General features: G+C 36.4%; 1 protein-coding gene across 5 annotated transcripts in view; it reads left to right on the top strand.

The window, feature by feature from the left end:
* The window catches only part of MARK1 (microtubule affinity regulating kinase 1), a 116,190-nt gene that overhangs the window by 65,026 nt on the left and 25,969 nt on the right, over window positions 1-25,195 (top strand). For all 5 annotated transcript variants that reach the window (XM_072814906.1, XM_072814904.1, XM_072814905.1 and 2 more), the window contains exons 4-9: window positions 1,031-1,079; window positions 2,265-2,330; window positions 6,198-6,268; window positions 10,930-10,986; window positions 15,485-15,721; window positions 15,809-15,928. In XM_072814906.1, coding sequence (XP_072671007.1) covers window positions 1,031-1,079; window positions 2,265-2,330; window positions 6,198-6,268; window positions 10,930-10,986; window positions 15,485-15,721; window positions 15,809-15,928 — 600 coding nt within the window. The remainder of the gene's footprint in view (window positions 1-1,030; window positions 1,080-2,264; window positions 2,331-6,197; window positions 6,269-10,929; window positions 10,987-15,484; window positions 15,722-15,808; window positions 15,929-25,195) is intronic.

Raw genomic sequence — 25,195 nt, 5'->3', positions numbered from 1 at the left:
CATTGTATTATTATAACATGAGTGTACAACAAATCTCTTTGGGTTTCTGTTTTCAGTTCTTTTAGGTGCATACACTTTAACCACATCCTTGCCAGGACTTGTTATTTTCTGTATTTTTTTAATCTAGTAGTAGCCATCCTGAGTCAGAAGTGTTACTTCATTGTGATTTTGATTTGCATATTCCTAGTGATTAATGATGTTGAGCATCTTTTCATGTTCTTCCTGGCCTTTGTATATCTTCCTTGGAAAAAACAACACCTCTGAAAGCATCAAGTTTAGATTTTATTCTGATAAAACATATGTCACAATATGGACTTCTTGGAATATCATTAATTATTGATTCTTCTGTTTTCTTGAACTAGGTGCTTGATTTTGACTTGCTTAACATGTACTCAAAGACAACATAGGAAAAAAAATGTCAGGTCACATTTTTTAAAAAAGGGCCCTATATTGTATATTGTAGAATGGGGATTCTTAACATTGGAATTTTAAAAAGTGACTATGCTTTGGTTTTATATAAAGTGGTAAATGTAATTTTATTGTCCTTTACTATTATTATGCAAGTTGCCCTAAAAATATTGTGAAAATAGTTGTTTCCTTTTCAAATTTTAGTTGGTGTAGGTTTATAGCACTTAATCTTTCACAAAGTGTCTGATCAACCAGTAGAGATGACTAAAGAATCAGGACCCCACCCCCAAGGAATGTTGGTTTTGGATAAAAATCAGTGAAGAATCATTTAGTTTCATTTCCACAGTATTTTTCTTTTATTCCCAGTAATGAAGAGTAGTCAAATAAAAATGTAAGTTTTATTTTATATGGTGTATTCACACACACACACAAAGAACCATCTGAATTCATCTTGTTAAAATTGTCTTGGAAATCAAGTGTCAGCAAAGTTAGAACTGAACCTGAGAAACAAATCTCTTGTTCTTTCTTAGCTCATTACAAGGATCTCCTAGTGTCTTGTAGGAAGATGAATTTCTTCAAATGAATAGTTTTAACAAATATATCTACCTGTTTTCTTTAACAGTTATTTCGAGAAGTACGAATAATGAAGATATTGAATCATCCTAACATAGGTATGAAATTTATATAAACATGATGAAGTATATTCTTTAATTTGAGGCTATTTTAAGGATGTTCTATATAAAAGGAGTGATAACCTGAGAAGTGATACTTTTGGTAAAAATAGATTATAAGTTAATTGAAGGCTGCAGACGGCTATTTTCTCCTACCTTGCCTGTCTTATGCTCTCCACGAAAATAGTATATATGAGTTGGAGTTAATGCATATAAATATTTTTTGGATCAATCAGTTGTTCCAAATATTGATTGCATGCTGTTGAGGTATTTATAAGAAATAAATTTGAGGGCAGCCCGGGTGGCTCAGCGGTTTAGCGCCACCTTCAGCCCAGGGCCTGATCCTGGAGACAGAGGATCAAGTCCCACGTCAGGCTCCCTACATGGAGCCTGCTTCTCCCTCTGCCTGTGTCTCTGCCTCTCTCTCTCTGTATCTCTCTGTCTCTCATAAATAAATAAATAAAATCTTTAAAAAAAAAAAAAGAAATTTGATAATATGCATTTGGATTTGACCATAGTTTATAGGCAAAATAAATAATTTGAATTTTAAAGAAAATAAAATTGAATTCAGTTTTAATTAATTTATTCCCATAATTTTTGGTTTTCCCCTGTATTTATAAATAAATATATTGAGAACATATATAAAGTCATTGTATGAAAGATTTAAAAAGCATGTATATTATGTGAAGTAATTGGATAAGAGGTAAAAAATAATTTTTCTTTTAATCTGCTCATTTCCTAAACACCTGTTTCTTTCACATTTAAAAATCTTATGTTTATTTGAGATGTTAATTTTTTGTTTTTGTTTTTCTACCCAAGGTTGTTTAACAATTTATGATAGGTTCATTATAATACAGTCTCATTTTAAGCTTTTGTTAAAATTTTGTTCTGATTTTAAGCTTTTCCTTTTTATTATATTATTCTCATTAGAAAAAGTAATGGTTTTTTAATCCCAGAAACTTAACTCTTTTGACCCGCAGTTGGTTCCAAATGACTCTGTGGTAAGTAGTTTTCTTCCATAATAGTAATAACCCTTGAGAGAATTTTGTGGTTTAAAATTATAAGTAATAATTTTTAGTAAATACTCAGATTTTCCACTGCCTTAGGGTTACCTTAAATTTTCTTAAAGCAGATCCAGTATGCACTAAACAGTTACAGAGTGATATCTCTAATTTCTTTTTTCAGTAAAATTATTTGAAGTTATTGAAACAGAGAAGACCCTCTATTTAGTCATGGAATACGCGAGTGGGGGTAAGGATGAGAGGGATGGAAAAGTTATCTCTGATGAGACATACAGAATTATCAACACCTGAAGGTTCATTGTTAACACTTATGTCTTCACTGTTGTTAATGAATCTATAAAATGCCTTTAAGTGATACATCTTATATACAATTCAGTGTTTACTTTCAAGACCTATTGGATAATAATTGTATTATAATACAATTATAATTGGATAAGTTGAATTTTTGGCTTAGTTAAAAATTGCCTAGGGATATTTTCCTAAACTTTAAAATTTGCATTTTATCTATGAATGTTTTGATTCTCTTATCTAAATAGTCTATTATTGTGATTAGAAGTGCTTGGCTACGAGGAAATTTCAAATTCACAATGTATTTAATAAAGTTTATAGTATAAGTATGCTTTAGGCCAGATGTTTTATTTCACTGATTCATATATGACAGATTGTCAATATACATTCATTTTCAAGATAATCCATAAAATGTTTGAATTTAAACAAGTATTGATTTGAAGATTGAATTGACAGAGAAGAAATAAGATGCATTTGTAGAATAGAATGTATACTTTGCATGGTGTCAAAAGTGGAAGTGAGTTTTAAACATTGGTATATAATCATCTTCTGCACTTTCCCTCAAACGAGAGGTACATTGGCTCAAAATCACTGTTGTGTTAAGCATAGGGCTTTCTTAGAAACACATTTAAAATTTTTTGGAGATAAATCATTTAAGTAAAAAAAGAATGCCTGAAGGTTTTCAGCAATTGAAAAATTAAGAATTTAAGCAATTAAAAAAGAGGGAGGGCAGCTGAAATTATTTAAACCACTTTGGCTAATTAACTCTTTTGCTAATCAGTAGAAAAACTTAGAGTTGAATTTAGTGTTGACTCCTTTTAGCTAATAAAAGTATATAGATTTTATGGTAATTCAGATTTTATGTAACTGGGATAAAGAGGATTTATTCTAGTCTGTTGTACCTAAACTAGGTATTTTTATACGTTTTTAGAGTTCTGAAAATTTTACTACAAATGTTACATATATTTTAATAGCTTTTTTGTTTTTTAATGCAGATTGAAAGTTTTAGTGGGTTTGGTTTCCTGAAAGTATTTTAATGCAGATTGAAAGTTTTAGTGGGTTTGGTTTCCTGAAAGTATTTTGATGTAGGTTTTTTGACTTAACCTGAAAATCTATGTCATCAAGGTTTATTATTACAGGATTTAAAAAAAATATTAATACAGCCATGTGAATTTGCACAAAAGGTAGCTCTGTAATAAAATTAGTGAACCTACAGGTACCACATAATTAACTATTTCTCTATTTTTCTGTCCTTCAGTTACATTTATGTAACAGTTTGTCGGCGTGGGAACCCTGGGTGTTATTTTTAGTTCAGTTAGACTCTTTTCTTTCTCTAAAAAGTCTAGAGAAAGAAAAGGGCTATACATGCTTTGATACGAGAAATTACAGACTACTAAAAGTCAGTGGACGCTTCTGTTTTTGTGAAGGTCCACCACAAGGCTGTGTTAATATGTATGCTGTTTAACGATAAATGGTAAGTACAGTCAACTCTCTATTGGTACTAATGAAGGGGGGCAATAGTTAAGAGTCACAGAGAACACAGGGTGTCATCACTCTTATCCTTCAGTAACGTAGTTGGGAGGGTCATGGGGTACAGCCTACAGAGGTGCATATACACACTGGAATTCAGCCCAAACCAGGTGCTCTCTTGTTCAATTTTGATTTCTAGTGATAGGTTTTGAGTCTGGCCATCAGTGATCCTCTAACAAACCATCATGGTTCTGTGGTGGTAAATCTAGAATTGTTTCCTTGCCCTTTTAATCTATAAATGGCAGGGTAACTTTTGTAATCAACACTGAATATTTTTCCTCCGAAATTTCTAAACATTTTAGGATTGAATCTGACACGAATGAAGAGTTGGGTCAAACAGCTGCCTCTTCATCAGTATTATTTAGATCATTTGATTCTGGCTCACTAATGGGGCAAAAGATCTTTGGTGATTAGGTAGGCAGGGAACCCCTATATGATTTTGAACCACATTAAATCCAGAAGAGCCTATTAAAAGTAGGTGTTGGGGCTACTCTGGTGTCTTGATTTTTTTTTCATTCATGATCATTTTTTTCATTCATGCAAACAATATTTATTAAATGTTTGTCTGTACCAGATGTTATTATTATAGTTGCTAGGAACACATGGGTGAGCAAAGAATGTCCCTGCCCTCAAGAAGATTATATTCTTTTGAGGAAGCAAATCATAAACAAATAATACATTATAAGTGAAGGACTAAGTCTTGTAAACATCTGGGGTGTGGATGTTTTAGGCAGAACTTCAAGAGGAGTCCATATTTTTGAACTCTTGCATATATCTTTCCCAGCCTAAATTCACATATCTAGAATTTACTATTGATGAGTCGACTAGAGCTCCACTCATTCTGTTTTAATCATCCCATTCAATCATTTAAGTATGCTTGATATCATATGTTGTCTGACATTGTAGATGTATTAGTTTCATCTGATGTACATCATTCATTACATATTTGGTTTTTAATGTTTTACTTATATATTTATAGGATTGATATTGCATATATATGATTTTCTGTATGCATAGATACAAATATATAATTTATTGAGTGCTTACTATATGTCAGTCACTGTGCTAATAAGCACATGCATTATTTCATTTAATCCTTACAACAGCTGTGTGAGATAGGCACTAGATAGGTATGAGAAATTACAGACTACTAAAAATCGGTGGACGCTTCTGTTTTTGTGAAGGTCCACCACAAGGCTGTGTTAATATGTATGCCGTTTAACGATAAACAGCATACATATTATGCTTAATATGTATGTCTTAATAAAGTTAAGTCTTCATAATGTCTCCCAGTAGCTACTTAGGGCTAAACCAGGATTCATACCAAAATTGGTCTGATTCTAAAGCCTAGGTTTTTAACCACTGTCCTGTATTTACAAGAACTCTTCAAGCCATTTTGTGAGTTTTTAATATACATATATACCTATGTAGTGTAAATTATAAGGGCGTAAAAAATAAATTTCTCCCTTACACTGAGATATTGTATTTTTAATATTGTAACTAAATAATTTGGGTTTTTTACTAGTATTGACTATAGGCAAATGAAAAAAAAGTCTTCCAGCCATCTAAAGTAATGGAACTAATAGGAAATTTGTATAGTTTCTAGTTTAAATTATTTCAACAAGTATGTATTGTCTGTCCACTTTGTGTTCTGTCATGGGTGTGGGGAAGATATGATGACTGAAGCTCACTTGGAGTAATGAAAGATGTACACAGGATGATTTAATTCTGTATAAATAGTTAAGTACCAAAATAGATGAAATGAGTATAATGAGAATAGCATAGTCAGAGTATAGGAAGAAAGATAATGAAATCAATGTGAATGGAAGTAGTGAGAAGGAATTTGATCATAACTCCATGACAAGTAGAATTGAAGAGAGATCCAGCGTAATAGGACTCTTGTTATTTTGTCTGACACGTAGGCCCCAAATACAAAGCCAGATGTAATTTTTGATTGCTCACACTGTGGCTTCCCTTTATTAGAATGGATAATAAAGAGTTGACTGTATTTTTGTGTGATACTTGAAATCAGAAAGCAAGTTTTCTCGGTTATGTTTTTGTGACTTTAAAAGAGTTTTGCTAAATCATAAGCTGCTACGGATACTCAATTTTATGTGTAGCCTCCCCCCTTTTTCTCTTCATGTAATAGTTTGTGATTTATGTAAAACTACCAGAAAATTGTGGGCCAGAGCTTCTCTAAAAACAAGGCCACAACTTGACATTGCTTATATTGTTAATCGATGTGTATTTTACTGCCTGCTTTACCTTTCTGATTCAGGTGAAGTATTTGATTACTTAGTTGCCCATGGAAGAATGAAAGAAAAAGAGGCCCGTGCAAAATTTAGGCAGGTATGGAAAGTAGTTTCTAACTTTGTTTTGCTAATGTTTTTAGTGATATACAATGGACAGTATCACAAACTGGACTTCAGAGTATGTGGTATTTTAAAAAGAAAAATTCCTGCTTTCTTACACTTTTTAAGAATGGGAAACTGAAGAAGAAATTGTTCTTCCTGAATTTAAATTTAAGATAGTTGCATATGGTTATTTTTAGATGTTCATAAATAGTGGAATGTTTATAGGTGAGTCTCATTAATTCATTGATAGTTTTGGAAATACAGACTAGATTAAGAAAGAAAAGAAATACTTAATCCTTTATCCAATAATTATTACCAAGTATTAATTGCTTCAGGTATACAGTATATACACATACTACTTAAAGATGGTATTGTATTTTCTTTTGTCATTAAGGACGTCTTGGTATTAGAACTCATATCTTTGTAGATTTAAAGCCTGTGGTCAGTTTTATTTAGTCAAGTAGGCAAGAAACCTTACAAATGTGAAAGAATAAGGTAAGATGTGTATATTTCCGGTTCAAATTGAACATGACTTGTTATAGAAATCATAAAATAAGAAAAAGTAATTTAAGGGGTACCTGGGTAGCTCAGTTGGTTAAGCATCTGCCTTCGGCTCAGGTCATGATCTCAGCATCCTGGGATCCAGCCCCACATTGGGCTCCCTGCTCAGCAGGGAACCTGCTTCCCCAGCCCCGCCCGCTGTCTCTGCCCCTGCTTGTGCTCTTGCTCTCTCTCTCTCTCTCTCTGTCAAATAAATAAATAAAATCTTTAAGAAAGAAAGAAGGAAATAGTAAAAATCTAGGATTTTACTTCTAATTTTTAGGAGTGAAGTGATTAAAATTAATATACTTTATAAATTACTGTAGAAGTGACAAATAATGAATTGTAAATTGTTCAGAAAATTTACTAAAGTAAAATTTCAGCAGGCAACTTGCTATAGTCCAAACTTTAATGAATTTAAAATATTTCATTTAAAAATAGCTCAGTACTTCTATAAGCATGGCTACTGATCTATCTGTGATCAGTAGGTTTGGGAAACACCGAACATGGATATAGGGTCTTCCTCTAAGAGGTATTACGTTTATGTTACATAAACAATTAGAAAAAAGTTGAAAGTTCTCGAGGAAAGGCAATTAAAAAACCTGTTTCACTGTTTTTTTTACCTAGTGTTCTCCACATTGATCATGAAGTGAGTTTGATAAAACTATTGTTGATATCTCATAGAGTCATTCTTTTTGGAACATAATTTATGAAATGCTTTATACCAAAGATAGGCATAGCCCTTAGATTCAGGATAGATTTGTAGAAACATTCTTCCTAAAATACCGGAAATCTAAAGGCAGCTGGTACTGAGCTCAGAACATTGAAGACCTGAGTGGCGTTCAGCCACGTACTGTGTGGTCCTCTGCAGTCCGGGACGGAGGCTCACCTTAGATGAAGCACTGGCCATCACTTTGAATGTCATGGTTCTCTTGGTATCGGTCGCGCAGTTGTAGTTAGTAGCCGACCAGTGTGAAAATTACACTCGACGTTAAATATTTCCACTGGGATCTTACTACATTTTATAGACTGCTCCTACTCTTGTTCTTTTTAGTCGGCTGGCTGTATTGATTCACTGAAATCATACTGTGTGGAGAAAACTGTGTTGGGTACCCTGGAATTAGAGAAGGTGACGGTGCCTGCTATCACAGAGAACTTGCCCATCTTTTCTGTTGGGTGGGAACAGGAGAGGAGGCTGGAACACAGATGTTTTTTAAAGACCCAAATAATTATGAATTGGCTTTTTTGGAAAATAAAGTCTGACTTATTTTTTGAAATATTCTTCATGTTGCAGAGGTTGAGTGTCAAATGCTATTTAAAATGTAATAGGAAATATTTTCTTTATAATTTTATTATAAATATTAAATGTATTTAAATACTAAATATATTAAATATTAAAATGTATATTTTGTAGTCATTTGACAAAAGGTCATGTTTTTTAATTTGCCTTTGAGGTGCATATTCTTCTTTATAAATTTAAGACAATAAATGTGTACTTTTTTTGCTCTGTATCATGAAGTTATTTTTTAAACTTTTAACAGTAGGAATGTACTGTGTTAGCAAGTACATATGTATATATGTCCTTGACTCTACATTTGATACAGCCAAAGACAATTTAAGAGCACTTCAGCAGCCATGGACCATACAAGTACCTCTGCATTCCTGAAGTTTTGAGGACCTGAAAGAAAATCACAATATTGATTCAACTCTTCCAATATCAAGACTACTCCTTAAAGCTTGGGAATTCCTGACTCAATTATAAGTTAATTGTAAAGCAAGCCAACATTCGCACATCATGGCAAAACACTGACAGGTCTGGTTTTAGGGTCAGTGCAGGGTTGATTGTAAATCGTGTTTTCAGATCCATAGAAGAACAATCATAAAGGAAGTTCCTATATTCTACTTGATGAGGTACAGAATGTTTTGGGATAGGAGAATCCGACCATAGGATAATTCAGTAAAATTTAGGTTGTGCATGGGGATTCTTGATTCTTGGCAGTGAGTCAGACAGAAGGGAGAACTCTTGCACAGCAGAAATTGTACCCTGCTAGTTAAGTAATATTATAAGCCACCACATTTAACTGATAGAAGCCAGAGGTCATAGAGTTTGGGGAGAATAAAGTGCTTAATACAGAGCATTCTCTTAATTATCTTTCCATTCTTAAGGTTTTAAGGCTCAGGGGATTTTTATTCCAGAAATGCCTGTAGAACTGCTTTCATGGAGACCATTCTGTCTAATGTCGAAATGCATGTTTGATAACCAAATCAATATCAATAGCATGCCTTCTTCCCTGTTACCAAGACAAAGTGATTCGAAAACCAATATTACTAAAAATAACCTTGTAGTATATTCATTAAGATGTGTTAATATTTATATGTAAGGGTATATATCTCTTGGCTAATAAATGTTTTTAATGAAAATTGGATATTAGAATTTTAAAGCATATTGCTTAAGAAAGCTAATACTTACAAGTATGCATCATAAGATTCTGCTGTTTGGGGGGAATTTACACTTCAGATTGATCATAAACATTCACAGTTGCTTTGCTTAAAAACATTGAGTGGTTCTGTAGTACCAGCTTAGTTTGGAATGCACTCCCACTATTGCCATTTTCATACCTGCTTTTCAAATATATTATGTTGCTTCAACCTCAGTGTATTTCACCACCTTACCCCTGCCTCCCCATCACCCGATCTCCCATCTTCAAATGTTACTCTCATTCAGGATGGCTTAGATCAAATATCACCTAGTCCAGACAGCATTTCTAACTGAAATTGTTCTTTATTTGATATGATTCCCCTCACTTCTCTGTACCTCTACTTCTCTGCTTCTGCCTTGTATTATGGTTGCTCATATGCATGTTCTATACATGTTTTCTCATAACCAGACTTTCAGCTCCTTCAGGGCAGGGTCCATGTAGTGCTCATTTTGTATTCCACTAGCGACCGGCACATTTTCTTGCACATAGCAGGTACTCAATAAACTATTGAATCAAAATGAACTTAATTGAATTATATATTACTCATTGTGTGTTGATTTTGTTTTGAATTCATGTTTCTGTCTGAACTATTTTGATATATGTTAGAATAATGTTGTACAGAACTATCAATCTCCCTTCTGTGAAGGTTTTTTTTAACCCACACTTCTATTAGCATGGTCATACTTCACATCATCTTTAGACTTTTAAAAATCTAATTTCTACCTCCATTTGTAAATGCCTAACCAAAATTCAGAATTCATATTCTGTTTCCATTTAACTGAATCCACAGGATTGAATGTTCTGCTGTGCATTAAAATGGCCGTCCTCTTGTACATCAGCTACAATTAATGTACAAAGTAGTTCTTACTTTTATTGCTATCTGATTCTTTAAATTTCTGTATTTTATGTAGTGAACAACTATCATAAAAGTGCCTATAATCTATTTCTCACTTGTATCTTTGGCTCTTACTGTTGGGTTCCTCCTCTTATAGTCTTTTATCCCCAAAGAGCCCTATATAATGGCTAAAAATTACAATTACATACAAAATCTAGTTAGGGAAAGAATACTTTGCCTGATTGACCTAATAACAGGTTTAATATTAATTTGATTTTTCCCTCTTTTTTTTTTTTTGATAATTGGGTTTCATCTTAAGGCTGAACAGTTTTCCCATTTCTTTATATATGAACAAATACAGGACGATGCCAAATACCCCACTGATAAGTTCTTAGTAAATTGGCCTTACTTTAAAAACATGCCTGGAATACATTTGATAATAATTCCTAAAATAGACTGATTCATGTGTGCCAAAGCTCTTATCCCAACGTTGGAATAAACCATTTGATCAGAACTGCAAACTACACACTTGTCCATGTCAGTAGAGAAATGTAGCAGCCCATAAAAATTTTCATGGACTCTGACAAATATTTTACTGTTTTAATAAGAGAATGCTGCTTATCTATACTGTCCACATTTAAAAGTGAACTTTTCCTCATTTTAACTTTATTAAGAACTATTCAGTGCTACTTTAAAATCTAAGTTGATAATTTATCTCAATTGGAGATGATCATTGGGGGAAAATTGCAGTGTTTTTAGCATAAAATAATTATGTATCTTTTATCCAAATATTTATTTTAGATTGTATCTGCTGTGCAGTATTGCCATCAAAAGTGCATTGTTCACCGTGATCTTAAGGTAAGCCACTGAGTTGATAACAAAAAGCTTAATCATGAACAGATGTTTTTTAGTATTAGAGCCATCTTTGCAGTTGCTTAATTGTGCCTAGCACTCCAAGGAAGGAGTTTTTACATCATCTTCATAGCAACATCATAAAAGGCAGTATTTTCTCTGAGAAAAGAAAGAAAATAGGAAGGAGAAGTTATATGGTGTTAAAGGCTCGAGGATTTGATTCACCATTAATAAGCTTGTTTTAATAGATAAATCTGGAACTTTGTCCCCACTAAAAATGCCTGAGATCCCATTCTGTCAGAAGCACGGTAGGGCATACGACCAGGTTTGTCTGCTGTAAGTCCCAGAGTTCATTCTCTACGTTAAAGTTCAAGGAAACAGGGGGAGCCTTTAAATGATTTTGCAAACATCAAACGCATGTGATGAGTATAAATTAACATATTTGGAATAAGAAATTTTAACAGTCAGGAAAAGTTTGTGGCAGTCAGCATGGGAGCACAGATATCTCTTCAGGGTACTCTCTCATTTCCTCTGGGTTTATACCCAGAAGAAAAATTGCTGGATCATGTGGTAGTTCCACTTTTATATTCTCAAGGAAGCTCCATCCTGTTTTCCATAATGGCTCTACCAACCTACATTCCCACCAACTAGACAGGAGTTCCCATTTCTCCACAGTTTTGCCAACACTTATTATCTTTTATATTTTTGGTGGTGGCCATTCTAACAGGTGGGAAGTGTTATTGTGCTTGTGATTTACAGATCCCTGATGGTTAGTGATGTTGGGCACCTTTTCATATACCTCTTGACCATTTGTATGTCTTTGGAAAATGTCAGTTCAGGGACTTCCGCTCATTTTTTAATTGTGATGTTTGTTTTTTTGCTACTGAGTTCTATGAGTTCCTTATGTATTTTGGATATCCTTTATTAGATGTAAAGTTTGCAAATATTTTCTCCCAATCCACAGGTTACCTTTCTGTTGATGGTTTCCTTTCCTATGCAGAAGCTCTTTAGTTTGAATGAAGTCTCTCATTTCTTTTTGCTTTGGCTCCTGAGCTTTTGGTGTCACATTCAAAAAGTTAATACTGTATTGTATGCTAGGAAATTTGCTTCAGACAGTAGATTTATTTATATGAGTGTGCCCTCATCACACACACACAAATAACTAAGTGAGGAGGTAATAAGTTAATTAGTTTGGTTGTTGTAATTATTTCACTGTGTATATAAAATAATTTTGAGACATACCTTAAGTATATATGTATATAATTTTTTTTAAAAAAATATAAAATAAGGGTGCCTGGGTAGCACAGTTGGTTGAGCATCCGTCTCTTGATTTCGGCTCAGACATGATCTTGGTGTTGGGAGATCCAGCCTCACCTGAGGCTCTGTGCTCAGCAGGGAGCTGCTTGACAATTCTCTCTCTTCCTCTCCCTCTGCTCCTCCCCCTGCCTGTGTGCTCACTCCCCTCACCTCAATAAATAAATAAATTTTAAAAAGAAAGAAATGGTATGACCGAATAGGTGTGATTTTTTTTTTCTTTTATTAAAAGTAAAAAGTCCTGGAACTGAAATATTTGTCTTTTTTCCCCCCCTCTTTCTCTCTTCCTTCAAACTTAACTTTCATCGTTCCTTACCTAGGAGTCTATTTTTCTTTTATTACTTTTCTCCCCATGACCTCTGTCAGTTACTAATACTAGTTTGTATTCTACTTAAAAATACAGTTTTAAGGGGCACCTGGGTAGCTCAGTTGGCTAAGTGTCTGACTCTTGATCTCAGCTCAGGTCTTGATCTCAGGGTCATGAGTTCAAGCCCCATTGGGCTCCATACTGGGCATGGAGCTACTTAAAAAAACAAACAAACAAACACAAAAAAACGACTGTCTTAAGCACTTGTCAGAAATCTAATCCTGTATTTTGGCTCCATTTTTCTGAGGTTGCAGATTTTCTACTGCTCCAAAATTTTCTATTTCTTAGTTTCCTCCTGCAACTATTTTAAGGAGAAATCACTTCTACAGAGAAAGAGAAAGGAGAGGACTGTTCCCTGGCTGTGTGTTTGACACCCACCTATCGTCTCATTTGCTATATGAACAGAAATCTGAGGAAAAAATGAATCATGTTCAACACCCTGAGTTTCCCTCCAGTCAGGGGACACGTTTTCCCGTGCGCTCCTGGAGCAGACCCCAGAGTCCCTCCCAGCTCAGCTCTTGCAGGGCAGCTTGCGTGCTTCAGTATCCATCCAGACCTCATCACAGAAACTAGGAAAGTCCAGCTTGCTCACACTTGGTCCCAGAAATTTACAATGACCAGGCCCTTACATCAGAACATCAAAATAACTTGGTTTTGTCACACAGCCCATCAGTGTTAGAATTTAAGATGAATCTCCCAAATTTATGTGCTATTTATGTCATAAACGAACCTCATTATTATCACATATATTTGGATGTTAGATGTACCTCCATTTCTCAAAACCGATATCCCAAGCTAGCATGCCTTAGAAAAGGAAAAAAGGAGGGTGAGGGAGGGAAGAACTGTATGGTGGGTAGAGTGCCTGGCTCTGGAGCAATAGAGAGAACTCTGGTTTTCATTGTAGCTAAATTTTACTCCTTTTGTAACCCCATAAAATATATCTACAAAATAATATATAATTCCTTAGGCCATCAGTTATAAAAGAGTTTGGAATAAAACATGTACAAAAGCAAAGACTATATTGAATTGCTTGTATTTACAAAAGGCACATTTAAAACTTTTTTTTTTTTTTTTTTTTAATGATTCAGGATTTTGGAAAACCAGCTTCTAAAAATATAGGGGTGGAAATCACTGTTTTCTACCAAAATATACCTCCAGAAGAGAATCTAGGGTTTTTTTTGTTTTGTTTTGTTTTTTAAGATTTTATTTATTTATTCATGAGAGACAGAGAGAGAGAGAGGCAGAGACACAGGCAGAGGGAGAAGCAGGCTCCATGCAAGGATCCTGACGTGGGACTCAATCCCAGGTCTCCAGGATCACTCCCTGAGCTGAAGGCAGGCGCTAAACTGCTGAGCCACCTAGGGATCCCTTTGTTTTTATTTTTGTTTTTGTTTTGAGAATCTAGTTTTAGAACAGCAAAAGGAAACTTAAACAAGGTCTAGTGGAGGCTGTATTGTATTGTTTAGTTTTACTAAAAGAACAAAAACTTTGCTGGGGAAGCATTCTATAAGAGAAGACAAAGGATTGAATTCAATAGTCAGAGAACCCCTGACTGGCAGTTATTTTAAGTATACTCTTGAGCTTTGCATTAACCAATGATACTCTATTAAAATAGAGGACTTTTGAGTAAACTTGTTGGTTTAAGCCCCCAAAGCGCTAGTGTTATGTTAACTTGTATTTTTAAAAATAGGTCATATTAAGGTACAGTTCCAGGATGTTTATTACCATGAAGAAAAAAAAATGGGTTTACCGTAATGTGTGGAAGGAGGCACCTGGGTAGCTCAGTGGTTGAGAGTCTGTGTTTAGCTCTGGTTGCAATCCTGGGGTTCTGGGATCAAGTCCTGCTTCAAGCTGCCCGCAGGGAGCCTGCCCTCTCCCTCTGCCTATGTCTCTGCCTCTCTCTCTGTGTTTCTCATGAATAAATAAAATCTTAAAAAAAAATAATATGTGGAAGAAAAAGTGTTTTAAGTAACTTTTTTCAAATAGTTGCAGGATACCCTTATAAACGAGAGCTTCCTTTTTATAGCATTAAAATTAATCTTATAGGGGATCCCTGGGTGGCTTAGCGGTTTAGCGCCTGCCTTTGGCCCAGGGCACGATCCTGGAGTCCCAGGATCGAGTCCCACGTCGGGCTCCTGGCATGGAGCCTGCTTCTCCCTCCTCCTGTGTCTCTGCCTCTCCCTCTCTCTCTCTCTCTCTCTATGTCTATCATAAATAAATAAATAAATAAATCTTTAAAAAAATAAAATTAAATTAATCTTATATAGATGTGATTCTGAAGAGTTATGGATTGAAGCACCATGCTGGGCTTCTAATTTGATGATATGCTTAAAAATGAAAAGCAGGGCAGCCTGGGTGGCTCAGCGGTGTAGCGCCGCCTGCAGCCCAGGGCGTGATCCTGGAGACCCGGGATCGAGTACCACATCGGGCTCTCTGCATGGTGCCTGCTTCTCTCTCCGCCTGTGTCTCTGCCTCTCTCTCTCTCTCTGAATAAATAAAAAAGAAAGAAAAGCAAAAGGGGTGCCTGATGGTTCAGTCAGTTGAGCCTCTGACTCTTGATTTCAGCGCAGGTCGTGCTTTCAGGGTCATGAGACTGAGCCCTCCGTGGGGTTCTGTGCTGGGCATGGAGCCTGCTCCCTCTCCCTCTGTCCTGCCCCACTCCTCCCAGTGGCATTCTCTCTCTCTCTCTCTCTCTCTCTCTCTCTCTCTCTCAAAAAAAAAAAAAGAGAGAGAGAGAAGCAAGAAATATATGTTGATCTGAAACAATTAATATTTTGCTTGATGTAGGCATTTACATTGTCCTTCTTATTATTTTTCTCTTAGGCTGAAAACCTTCTCCTTGATGCTGATATGAATATTAAAATTGCTGACTTTGGTTTTAGTAATGAATTTACAGTTGGGAACAAATTGGACACATTTTGTGGAAGCCCGCCCTATGCTGCCCCTGAGCTTTTCCAAGGAAAGAAGTACGATGGGCCTGAAGTGGACGTGTGGAGCCTCGGCGTCATTCTCTATACACTAGTCAGTGGCTCCTTGCCTTTTGATGGCCAGAATTTGAAGGTATCCGTGAAATTCAGTGCTAATCTTTTATATCCAGGCGTGATCACTTCAGCAGCCAGTCATGAGTGCTTCCTTTGCCTTTTTAAGGAACTACGGGAGCGAGTCTTACGAGGGAAGTACCGTATTCCTTTCTATATGTCCACTGACTGTGAAAATCTTCTGAAGAAATTATTGGTGCTGAATCCAATAAAGAGAGGCAGCTTAGAAGTAAGTACTTTCTTGTACTCCAGATTTAAAGTTCAACAATTAAAATATTCTAAGAACTGAAGCACATTTTCAATAATTCCTCCCTGGTCGTTTTTTTGTTTTTGTTTTGTTTTGCTTGGAAAATCGGCAAGTCATGCAACCTGTTTAGAACTAGTGAAGGCAACATGATTCTTTCGCTACTCAAAAGTTGTCACAGTCTGTTTCTTTAAAGACAGTTATTCCTTCTTTGTCCTGCAATGAAGTACCAAATTAAGACAACATGAAAATAGGAATAAAATTGGCTTTTTGTTGAAGAAGGGGGAAAACCTGGCCTCTGTGAGAAATTGCTTGCACCAATATGAGAACCTTGTATTTAGCAGTATAGATATTTGGAAGATTAAAAAAAATCAGATGAAAGGGTGCCTGAGTGGCGCAGTCCATTAAGCCACTAGGTGTCTGCCTTCAGCTCAGGTCATGATCCCAGGGTCCTGGGATCGAGTCCTGCAATCACGTTCCCTGTTCAATGGACAGCCTGCTTCTCCCTCTCTACCACTTGTGCTCTCTCTCTCTCTCTCTCTGTCGGGCTCCATCTCTCAAATAAATAATTAAAATATTTTTTAAAAAGTTAGTTGAAGTTCTAATCCAGTATTTCATGACTGTATCTGAACTTAGAAGCTGATATTTAAAAAATTTAAAGAAATCTCTGATAACAGAAAATGTACAATTTAAGTAGAACATACTAGAAACAGGAATTTTGTTTCTTAACACATTGTTCTGTTGTCTACCTACGTTCCATGTGTCTTATAATAGTTGCTATTATACTACAAAGGTACTAACATGTTATAGCCAAATAATATCAGAGGTTCACACAACCCAAATATCTAACCTTTTTTCCTGCTGACACTGCAATTAAACAACTTCTTTCTAAGTATTTCGCCCATCTAAGAATGATATTTTAACCAATACTAAGATAATTCAGAGATCCAGCATATATTGTTCACTGGTACTCTTTTGTCTTCATTTATTTGCCTTAGTAGATGGGGTACAAAATTCAGAGAATTAATCTCATTTAAACCGTACTTTTTAGTGTAGCAATGGGGCTTTCTGGCACAGACTTCATGCTGGTTAGGAGACAACCTTGTAGTGAGGCATCCCTGTGTACAGAGCTCTCAGCTTAGTTTGGGCTTTGTAATTTTATTTCCACAAATAATTTCCACTAAAATATACAATGTATTTTGGTGGAAGTTTAAAGATGGTGATATAAAATAATTTCCCCTGGGAGATTATTTTAAATGCTTTACATCAGTGAATCACATATCGGCTATTTTTTACTGACTTATTTGTTTAAATGCAGTTAGTTCCTTCCCATAATTTTTGTGGGTTTTTTTTTTTTTTTTTTTTGGTCCTTTGTGGGTAAAAGGATATGTTAGTAATGTTTTCATAGAGAGGCCTGTGAAAAAAGAAAAGCTTCCTTTAATGTTACTACTTTTTTAAACTTATTTTTAACCATTATTCATAGGAAGTTATGTGAAACAGTGAAAAAGTTAAAACTGTTGACTCTCACTTCAGTTCTAAAATTTTATGGCAACAGGGGACCCTGGCTGGCTCAGGTGGAGGAGCATGTGACTCTTCATCTTGGGGTCGTGAGTTCAAGCCCCATGTTGGATGTAGAGCTTATTAGTTTAAAAAAATAAAGACTATTTAAAAAATAAGTCAAATTTTACGGCAACCTGAGTCTTTCTTAATCCTGCTTTATGACCCACTTCTATCATAGGAATCTAGTTTATCCGAATGTCACTTAATAAAATGTCCTTGGTTGAGGTGTCAGCCTAACTCATGAGAAGAACAAAAAGAACAGACAAAATTATTATAGATGTTGTAAATCTCTTAGTTTGTCTAAGTATGATGTACTTAGTCACTTAAAGATGATTAATTTACAGTAGCCACATATTTAAGTCTTTCATCCTTAGCATTAAAATGCAAAGGATTAAAGTATTAGAATTCTGGGTTGAACTTAAAAGCCAAATTATTATACTAAAACATTTGATCATCAGAATCTCAACTTGATGTATTTGAATATAGTCTGGAACCTTCTGTTCCAGCTTATCAAAACTAAGTTTTCCAGCCACAGACCCATGAGTGTGCATTGGAAATATTATCATAAAATTGCAGCTATGGCCGTACAAAGGCTGTCTGCTTCACAGTTCCCAGAAATAACTTTCCAGAGAAGCCTGACACTGTTTAAAAAAAAAAAAAAGGGAAGAAAGATTTCTTACACTAAACCTTGAGAAACTCCCCTTGAAATAGCAATGATGTCAAAAATTATTTTAATCTTCTTTTATCTTTCATACCAACTTCAGGAGCAACTATACAGCAAAAAAAAAAAAAAATCCTCTAAAAAAATAGCTGTTTTCAAAACACTGGTCTTGAGTGTATAAACGTAAATTTTGGTACAGTAGTAATGTTTCCTGTCATGTTGCATTCTTTTTCTTCTTTTGACTTAAAAGTTTGGGGCTATGTACTTTCTGCTTTACCATAAGCATGAGCTCCTTCCTTGCCAGTAGCAATGTTGTTTTCTTTGGGTTACGTATCATCCCCTGCTTGTGGCACATTTCAGTTGTTTCCATTGTTTTTACTAAAAATAATGTGATATACTTTTTTCCCCTTTGGGATATATGCTTGGATATATTCTCCAGAGTGTAATTAGTGCATCAAAGGGTATAAACAGTCTGGTATTCATTGCTAAAAGATTGTGTGTGATCTAAGGTATTTGAAGGTCTCTATTCTTTACAGCTTGAATCAGTATTTGATATAATTTCTAATATTTGATGTCTTTAAGGTAGTTACATAGTTTGTCATAATTGCTTCAATTTGTATTTACTTCATCAGAGACAATGCTTAATATTTTTAATGACTAGGTTAACTTTGCTTCTTTGTATATAAGCTCTCTGTCTCTGAGCTGCTTATCTAATGGAGTCTAGTTAATCAGCCTTGCAAATCTGTATCAGCTTTGTACATTTTAATATGAAATATTTCCTCTCAATTCTTATATTTGTAAAAGAATGGAACTGTATGTAATTTTTTCAGTGTTTTTTGAATATCAAGAGTTGGGGATCCCTGGGTGGCGCAGCGGTTTGGCGCCTGCCTTTAGCCCAGGGCACGATCCTGGAGACCCGGGATCGAATCCCACGTCGGGCTCCCGGTGCATGGAGCCTGCTTCTCCCTCTGCCTATGTCTCTGCCTCTCTCTCTCTCTCTGTGTGACTATCATAAATAAATAAATAAATAAATAAATAAATAAAATTAAAAAAAATAAAATATATATGAATATCAAGAGTTAACTGAGGAGAGCAAACACTACTAGTCTTTCTTCACCATATAACATGTTAATATTTGAAATTCAATTTAAAGAATCTTACGTGGCTATTTATTATCTTACTAAACTTCAGATTTAACTCAGATATCCTCCTGTTGCTTCTCAAATTAAGACTACATACTTTATTAAAGTCTTTCTTAAAGCCTTATATATTATTAAGTACCTTATTTATCCCCCATGAAAATAAAACAAATGAAATTAGTTTCACATTCTACTTGCTTGACCTGTTGTCTCTAGAACTAAACGGTTACATAATTTTTTTCAGGTTCTATATATGAAAGCTGGCAAAGTGTGCTCATTGCACTAATAACGGGAAGGATAGTATCACACATGATTTTAAAAGGATTTGTGCTTATGTTATGTACTATTTTTTCCCTAGTTAATGGAATATTGGTATATCTAGATTTTTTTATTAGAAACAAACTAACAATTTTTTTCTGCTATCCCCTCTATGTATGTCTTTAATTTTTGCAGTCCTTAACTGGAGTGGACTATGTTACCTTTCAAAATAATGCAAAATTTGAAGCAAAGGCAAAACTCCTCTTTATTGCTCTTTCTCCATCATCTGTGTTCCTCCGCAAAAAAATATTTATTTGTGCTTTAACACCTCTTCCGCTGCTGCTAAGATGATCTTAAAAATTTTGCTTGTGTCTGCCAAATACAAGAGGCAATAAAGCAAATAATAATAATAATAGTAAAAATAATAATGTTTTTAATGCAGGTTTTCTAAGTACAGATTCAGAAGCATATGGTGAACTTTTATAGAGGTTGAAACCATTTAAGAAAAATTATTTCCATCTGGCTATCCTACTAAAGTCCATAAATTTTTAATGTGTACCTTAAGTGTAGGGTGTATATTTCCATTATTAGTTTATTTCTTTATAATTCATCTGAATCAGTTATTTTGATAGAATTTCTCAGCAAGTAGTCATCTATGTTCATTGGCTAAACTCTCTCTTGTTCGGTTTGGAATGCTGTTTGACCTCTTATTTCTCATTTTGAGATACCTCAGGGGCACCTGGCTGGCTCAGTCAGTGGAGCATGTGACTCTTGATCTTGGGGTTATGAGTTCAAGCCCTACATTGGGCATAGAGATTACTTTTTTAAAAAAAAGAAAGGAGAGAGATCTCAAAGGAAATCTAAAATGGATTAGTTTATTCAGCTGGTCTAGTGCAGTTTGCTGGCTTGGTGATTTGTACCCTGCCTGAAACTACACAGGTCAGGTTCCGTGAACACGCCCCTGTGCCACAGTACCTCCATTTCGGAAGGGGGGGGTGGCATTTCTGCCTTGGCCTCAAAGCAAAAACTCTTTTAGCACACTTTTTTGAATAGTTAATTCTGTTGTGTGTTCAGATTTTTTTCAGGTTCCGTGAGTAAATCTCATTTCCCCAAATAAAAGACAAGTTGCCAGAGGATTTGATTCACATACATATTTTTCCTTGATGTGGACAGATACCTAATGGTCATGAAATGAACACCAAATAAACACAGTGTAATTGAGAAACCTCAGAAAACTCGGATGATCTTTAGTTTGCTTTTAATTGCCTATCGCCCAGCTATCAAATCTGTTATTGCTCCTGTGTTTCTTACCTAAGTCATGGATATCCTATTCATTCTACCAAACACCTGAATTAAATCCTTAGAACCCTCTTAGATGCCCGCCTTTCTTTCCCTCATTCCCAGAACAAATCCTGTCATCCAGTGCTTTGAGTTGTACCTCAAGCTTTTCTTTCTTCCATTTCCGCAGCCCGCGATTGTCTGTGTCCCGGGCATTCTAGCAACTTCTTCAGTCCTCGTCGTTGCTAAGCTCCTCTCAACAGTTCACTATACCCAGAACTCCTGTAGCAGCTTTATTTTAAAATACTGCCCAGTTCAAAAGCGACAACAGGCACGTGTGCTGGGAAAGATAGTGCAAGACACAGTCTTGATCCTCAAGGACTCCAGCTTTAGTGAAGGAGACACGCAAGTGCCCTCTCAGTATCTCAGGCCTTCAGAGAAGCTCCCTCTTCTGGACCTCCTCGCCTCCTCTCTGCTGACGCCTTTAGCTCTCAGCCTTTGTACTTGTGTCTTCCACTTAGACAAAGACACCCTTCAATCCCACAGTGCCCATCCAGTTTCCCTTCTTGTTCCTCTCTTTCTGCCCTGACTTTTTTGTTTTCTTTTTAAATATTTTTATTTTTTAATTTTTTTTATAAATTTATTTTTATTGGTGTTCAGTTTGCCAACATATGTTATAACACCCAGTGCTCACCCGTCAAGTGCCCCCCTCGGTGCCCATCACCCAGTCACCCCCACCCCCTGCCCACCTCCCTTTCTTACCACCCCTAGTTCGTTTCCCAGAGTTAGGGGTCCCTCATGTTCTGTCTCCCTTTCTGATATTTCCCACTCATTTTTTTCTGCCCTTTTAAAGAAGCATCTCTGCCTAGAGTCAGCAGTGCCAGGCCCCCAGCAACCACCCCAATGAAGCCACCTCCTCTTTGCTCCTCAACACAGCACCTGCTTTTTGAGCAGTCACTTGCGTTGACAGGACACCACTGTGCCCTCTTCTAAAGACTCTTACCTTGTTTTTCAGGTCCCACTGTGCAGATTTTCCTCCTCCGTTGACGTGGTGGGTTACTTTTCTTCCTAGCCCTTAAATGTCACTGTTCCACAGGACTCTGCCATCAGGCCGTCTTCGGCTCATTCGGACTCTATTAGGTTTCCTTGAGAATCCCACCCGCTCCACAGCTTCCATTATCATGTGTGTTGGCTGTTTCTGAATCTCCGTCCCCAGCCCAGATTTCCCTTGAGCTTCTCTGGAGTTTACATAATGTGTCTGTTTAGATAACCCATAGCATCTCGAACTCAGCTACCACAAAAGTCAGCCGCGTGCTTCCCCATCCGGCCTCCTTCTCCTTCCGAGCGTGCTTTTTCAATGAATACTGTCAACCGCTGCTCAGTTGTCAACTGGGAACCTTGGCTCCATCTTTTTCTGAATTGTCTCACCTCATCGTACCTCCTCATATCCAGTCACAAAGTTTTGTTGATTTTTACCAGCCAGATATTGAAAATGTCTCTTTTCCCATTGCCACTGCCTTGTTTGAGTCAGACTGGCACCCTCTTTCTCCTAGATTCTTGCTAAAGCCTCTTAGCTGACTTCTGGGCTTCCAGTGATGAACCCTTCCGACCCACTCTCCGCGCACTGCCCAGAGAGACTTCAGAATTGCACCCTCCAAAGATGTCCCTCATGTGATTGAAAGAAACCCTCCGGTCCCTGTGAATTTTCTCCCCTCATCTTGCCTCACCAGCCACCTCACCACATATGTTCCAGGCTTACCCAACCTGCTGCAACCCAGACAAGCACCACCTTCGTTTGCCCTTGGGCTTCTTCACACCTGCTGCGCCCTCTGCCTGGGTCCCTCACAGTCTCCCTTCCAGGTCCTTGTTGAGTGATGAACTCTTACTCTTCCAGAATCTGACTCACCAAAAATTTGGCCATTTATAAATCTCTCTCCATTAGTTGTTATTTTCAGACTCTTAACATTGTCATCTTAAACTTGAGAACATCACTGAGGACTTAATTTGAATTTATTGAAAAACCAGAATAGGGGGACCTGGGTAGTTCAGTGGTTGAGCATCTGCCTTTGGCTCAAGTCATGATCCTGGGGTCCTGGGATCAAGTCCCGAATGAGGCTGTCCATGGAGAGCCTGCTTCTCCCTCTGCCTATGTCTCTGCCTCTCTCTCTCTCTGTGTGTGTCTCATGAATTAATAAATAAAATCTTTAAAAAAAAAAAAAACAGGAATTTATGTCTAGCTGATGTCTGTTAGTTTCCTTCTTTGCCCAGACTCATTCATCGTAGTATCAAAAAACATGCAAAGAATTCCCATTAAAAAGTAATATGTTGTGGGGCACCTGGGTGGCTCAGATGTTTGAATGTCTGCCTTCAGATCCGGTTATGATACTGGGGTCCTGGGATCGAGCCCCATGTTGGGCTCCCTGCTCAGCGGGGAGTCTGCTTCTCCCTCTCCCCCTACTTGTGCGCACTTGCTGTCTCACTCTTACATGTGCACATGTGTGTGGAGCGCGGTGGAGTTGGTTCTGTTTATTTGGAACATGTTTAAAGGCTTTCATTTTTAAGCCTCAACTGAGTTGCCACCTCCGTGGGCCTCCCTCAGCGGGGTCCAGCTGTGGAAGTGAGTCACTCTGGGTGTCAGGGAGTAGGTGGGCTGGATTAGAGCTTGCCAAGTACTGGTGGGATTGCACGTACTGTGTAGCTGTCCTGACGTAGTCCTTTGTATTCTTTAAGATTTTTACATATTCTCCTTCCAACCTAGGAAATTCTACCAACAGCAGAATTTTACTTCTGCAGATACTGGGGCCCAACTGCTGTTGTCTAGGCTTTTGCCAGACATACTGTTTGAGAAGGGGGAGTTGAGGAACAGGAAGGACCTTAACATTTTGGGAAATCATGTAGCTGGTGTTTGCAGCTCTGCTTTTTCCCTTCCCCTCCCCCAGTGTGGACCTTCCCCAATACTTTCCTTTATTGATGAATAATCACTAAAGACTAGTGGCAGCATTATTATTTTTTTGAGTTTATAATGGGTCTACTTCTATTAAAATGAGCTGGATAACATTAAGTAATTTTTAAAATGTGAATATATACATTTTCTTTATCCATTCATCTGCCAGTAAACACTTAGCTCAGAGAAAGACAAAATCCATATCATCTCATTTATATGTGGAATCTAAAAAAAAAAAAAAAAAAAAATTGAGAAATGAGAACAGATCGAGGGTTGCCAGAGGTGGGAGATTGTGGGTGGATGAAATAAGTAAAAGTGGTCTAAAGGTAAAAGTTTCTAGTTATAAGTTGAGTCAGTTACAGGGGTGTTAATGTACAACATAGTGACTGTGGTTAATTATACTGCATTGTAGGTGTATTTGAAAGTTGCTAAGTGAGTAGATCTTAAAAATTTTCATCATGAAGAAAAAAATTATGACTATATGAAGCTATAGGGGGTTAATTTACTGTGGTGCTCATTTCATAATATTTATATGTTTATATATCACATCATTACGTTGTATACCTTAAACTAATACAAAGTTTATATGTCAGCTACATCTCAATAAAATGAGGGGGGAGGAAGAAGAAAGTGGTGATCTTTTAAGAGTTACAGGTCTGCATAATTTTAAACATATATGAATTATCTGCATATTTTTCACTGAAATATATATCATATGACCAGAATCTTTGGAAAATCCCTCCCATCCAGAACAGCAGTGTTCTTAGAGATCCCAGTTCTTAGAGGCACACTCTGGAGGTCTGTCTTCTAGTGAATGACTTTAACTAAATATAATTAAGTAAGGGGAAGGTATCTGGGCAAACAATTAGCCTCAAAAGGATCTCTGTACGGAATGTTACTTTTCTGTTTAGTAGAACATTAGCAAGTGAAGTCTAAAAATGGAGAATATACTTTGCAGGGCCTGGGCAAAGAATATCAATATATCAACACCTAGAATGTTCCTGAATGAAAGCCTAGGATTCAGTAGTAATAAAATGTTAAAAAAATTTTCCAAATTAATAGAGAATCATTGCCCCAGAATTATTCCCCACTAGTTGTCTTTGTGTATGTGTAGTAAATAACACATGAATTTATACTCTATGCTTTTAAGAATACATTACAGTATTGTTACCTGTGTGTCCACTGTTAGCAGATCTCTGGCACTTGTTCCCCTTGCATGAGTGAGACTCTGTACCATTGAACAGCTCCCTGTCACCCCCTCTCCCAGCGCCTGGCAAACACCATTCTACTTAGCATTTCTAGGAGATCAGTCACCTTAGATACCTCATGTAATGATTATCTGTCTTTTTGTGGCTGGTTTATTTCACTGAGAAATGTCCTCAAGTTTCATCCATAATATATATATGGATTGC

This window comes from Canis lupus, chromosome 38 (assembly GCF_048164855.1).
Source record: "Canis lupus baileyi chromosome 38, mCanLup2.hap1, whole genome shotgun sequence".
Taxonomy (NCBI): Eukaryota; Metazoa; Chordata; class Mammalia; order Carnivora; family Canidae; genus Canis; species Canis lupus.
Note: the sequence above shows the minus strand (reverse complement) of the source record. Positions and strands in the feature narration are given on the sequence as shown.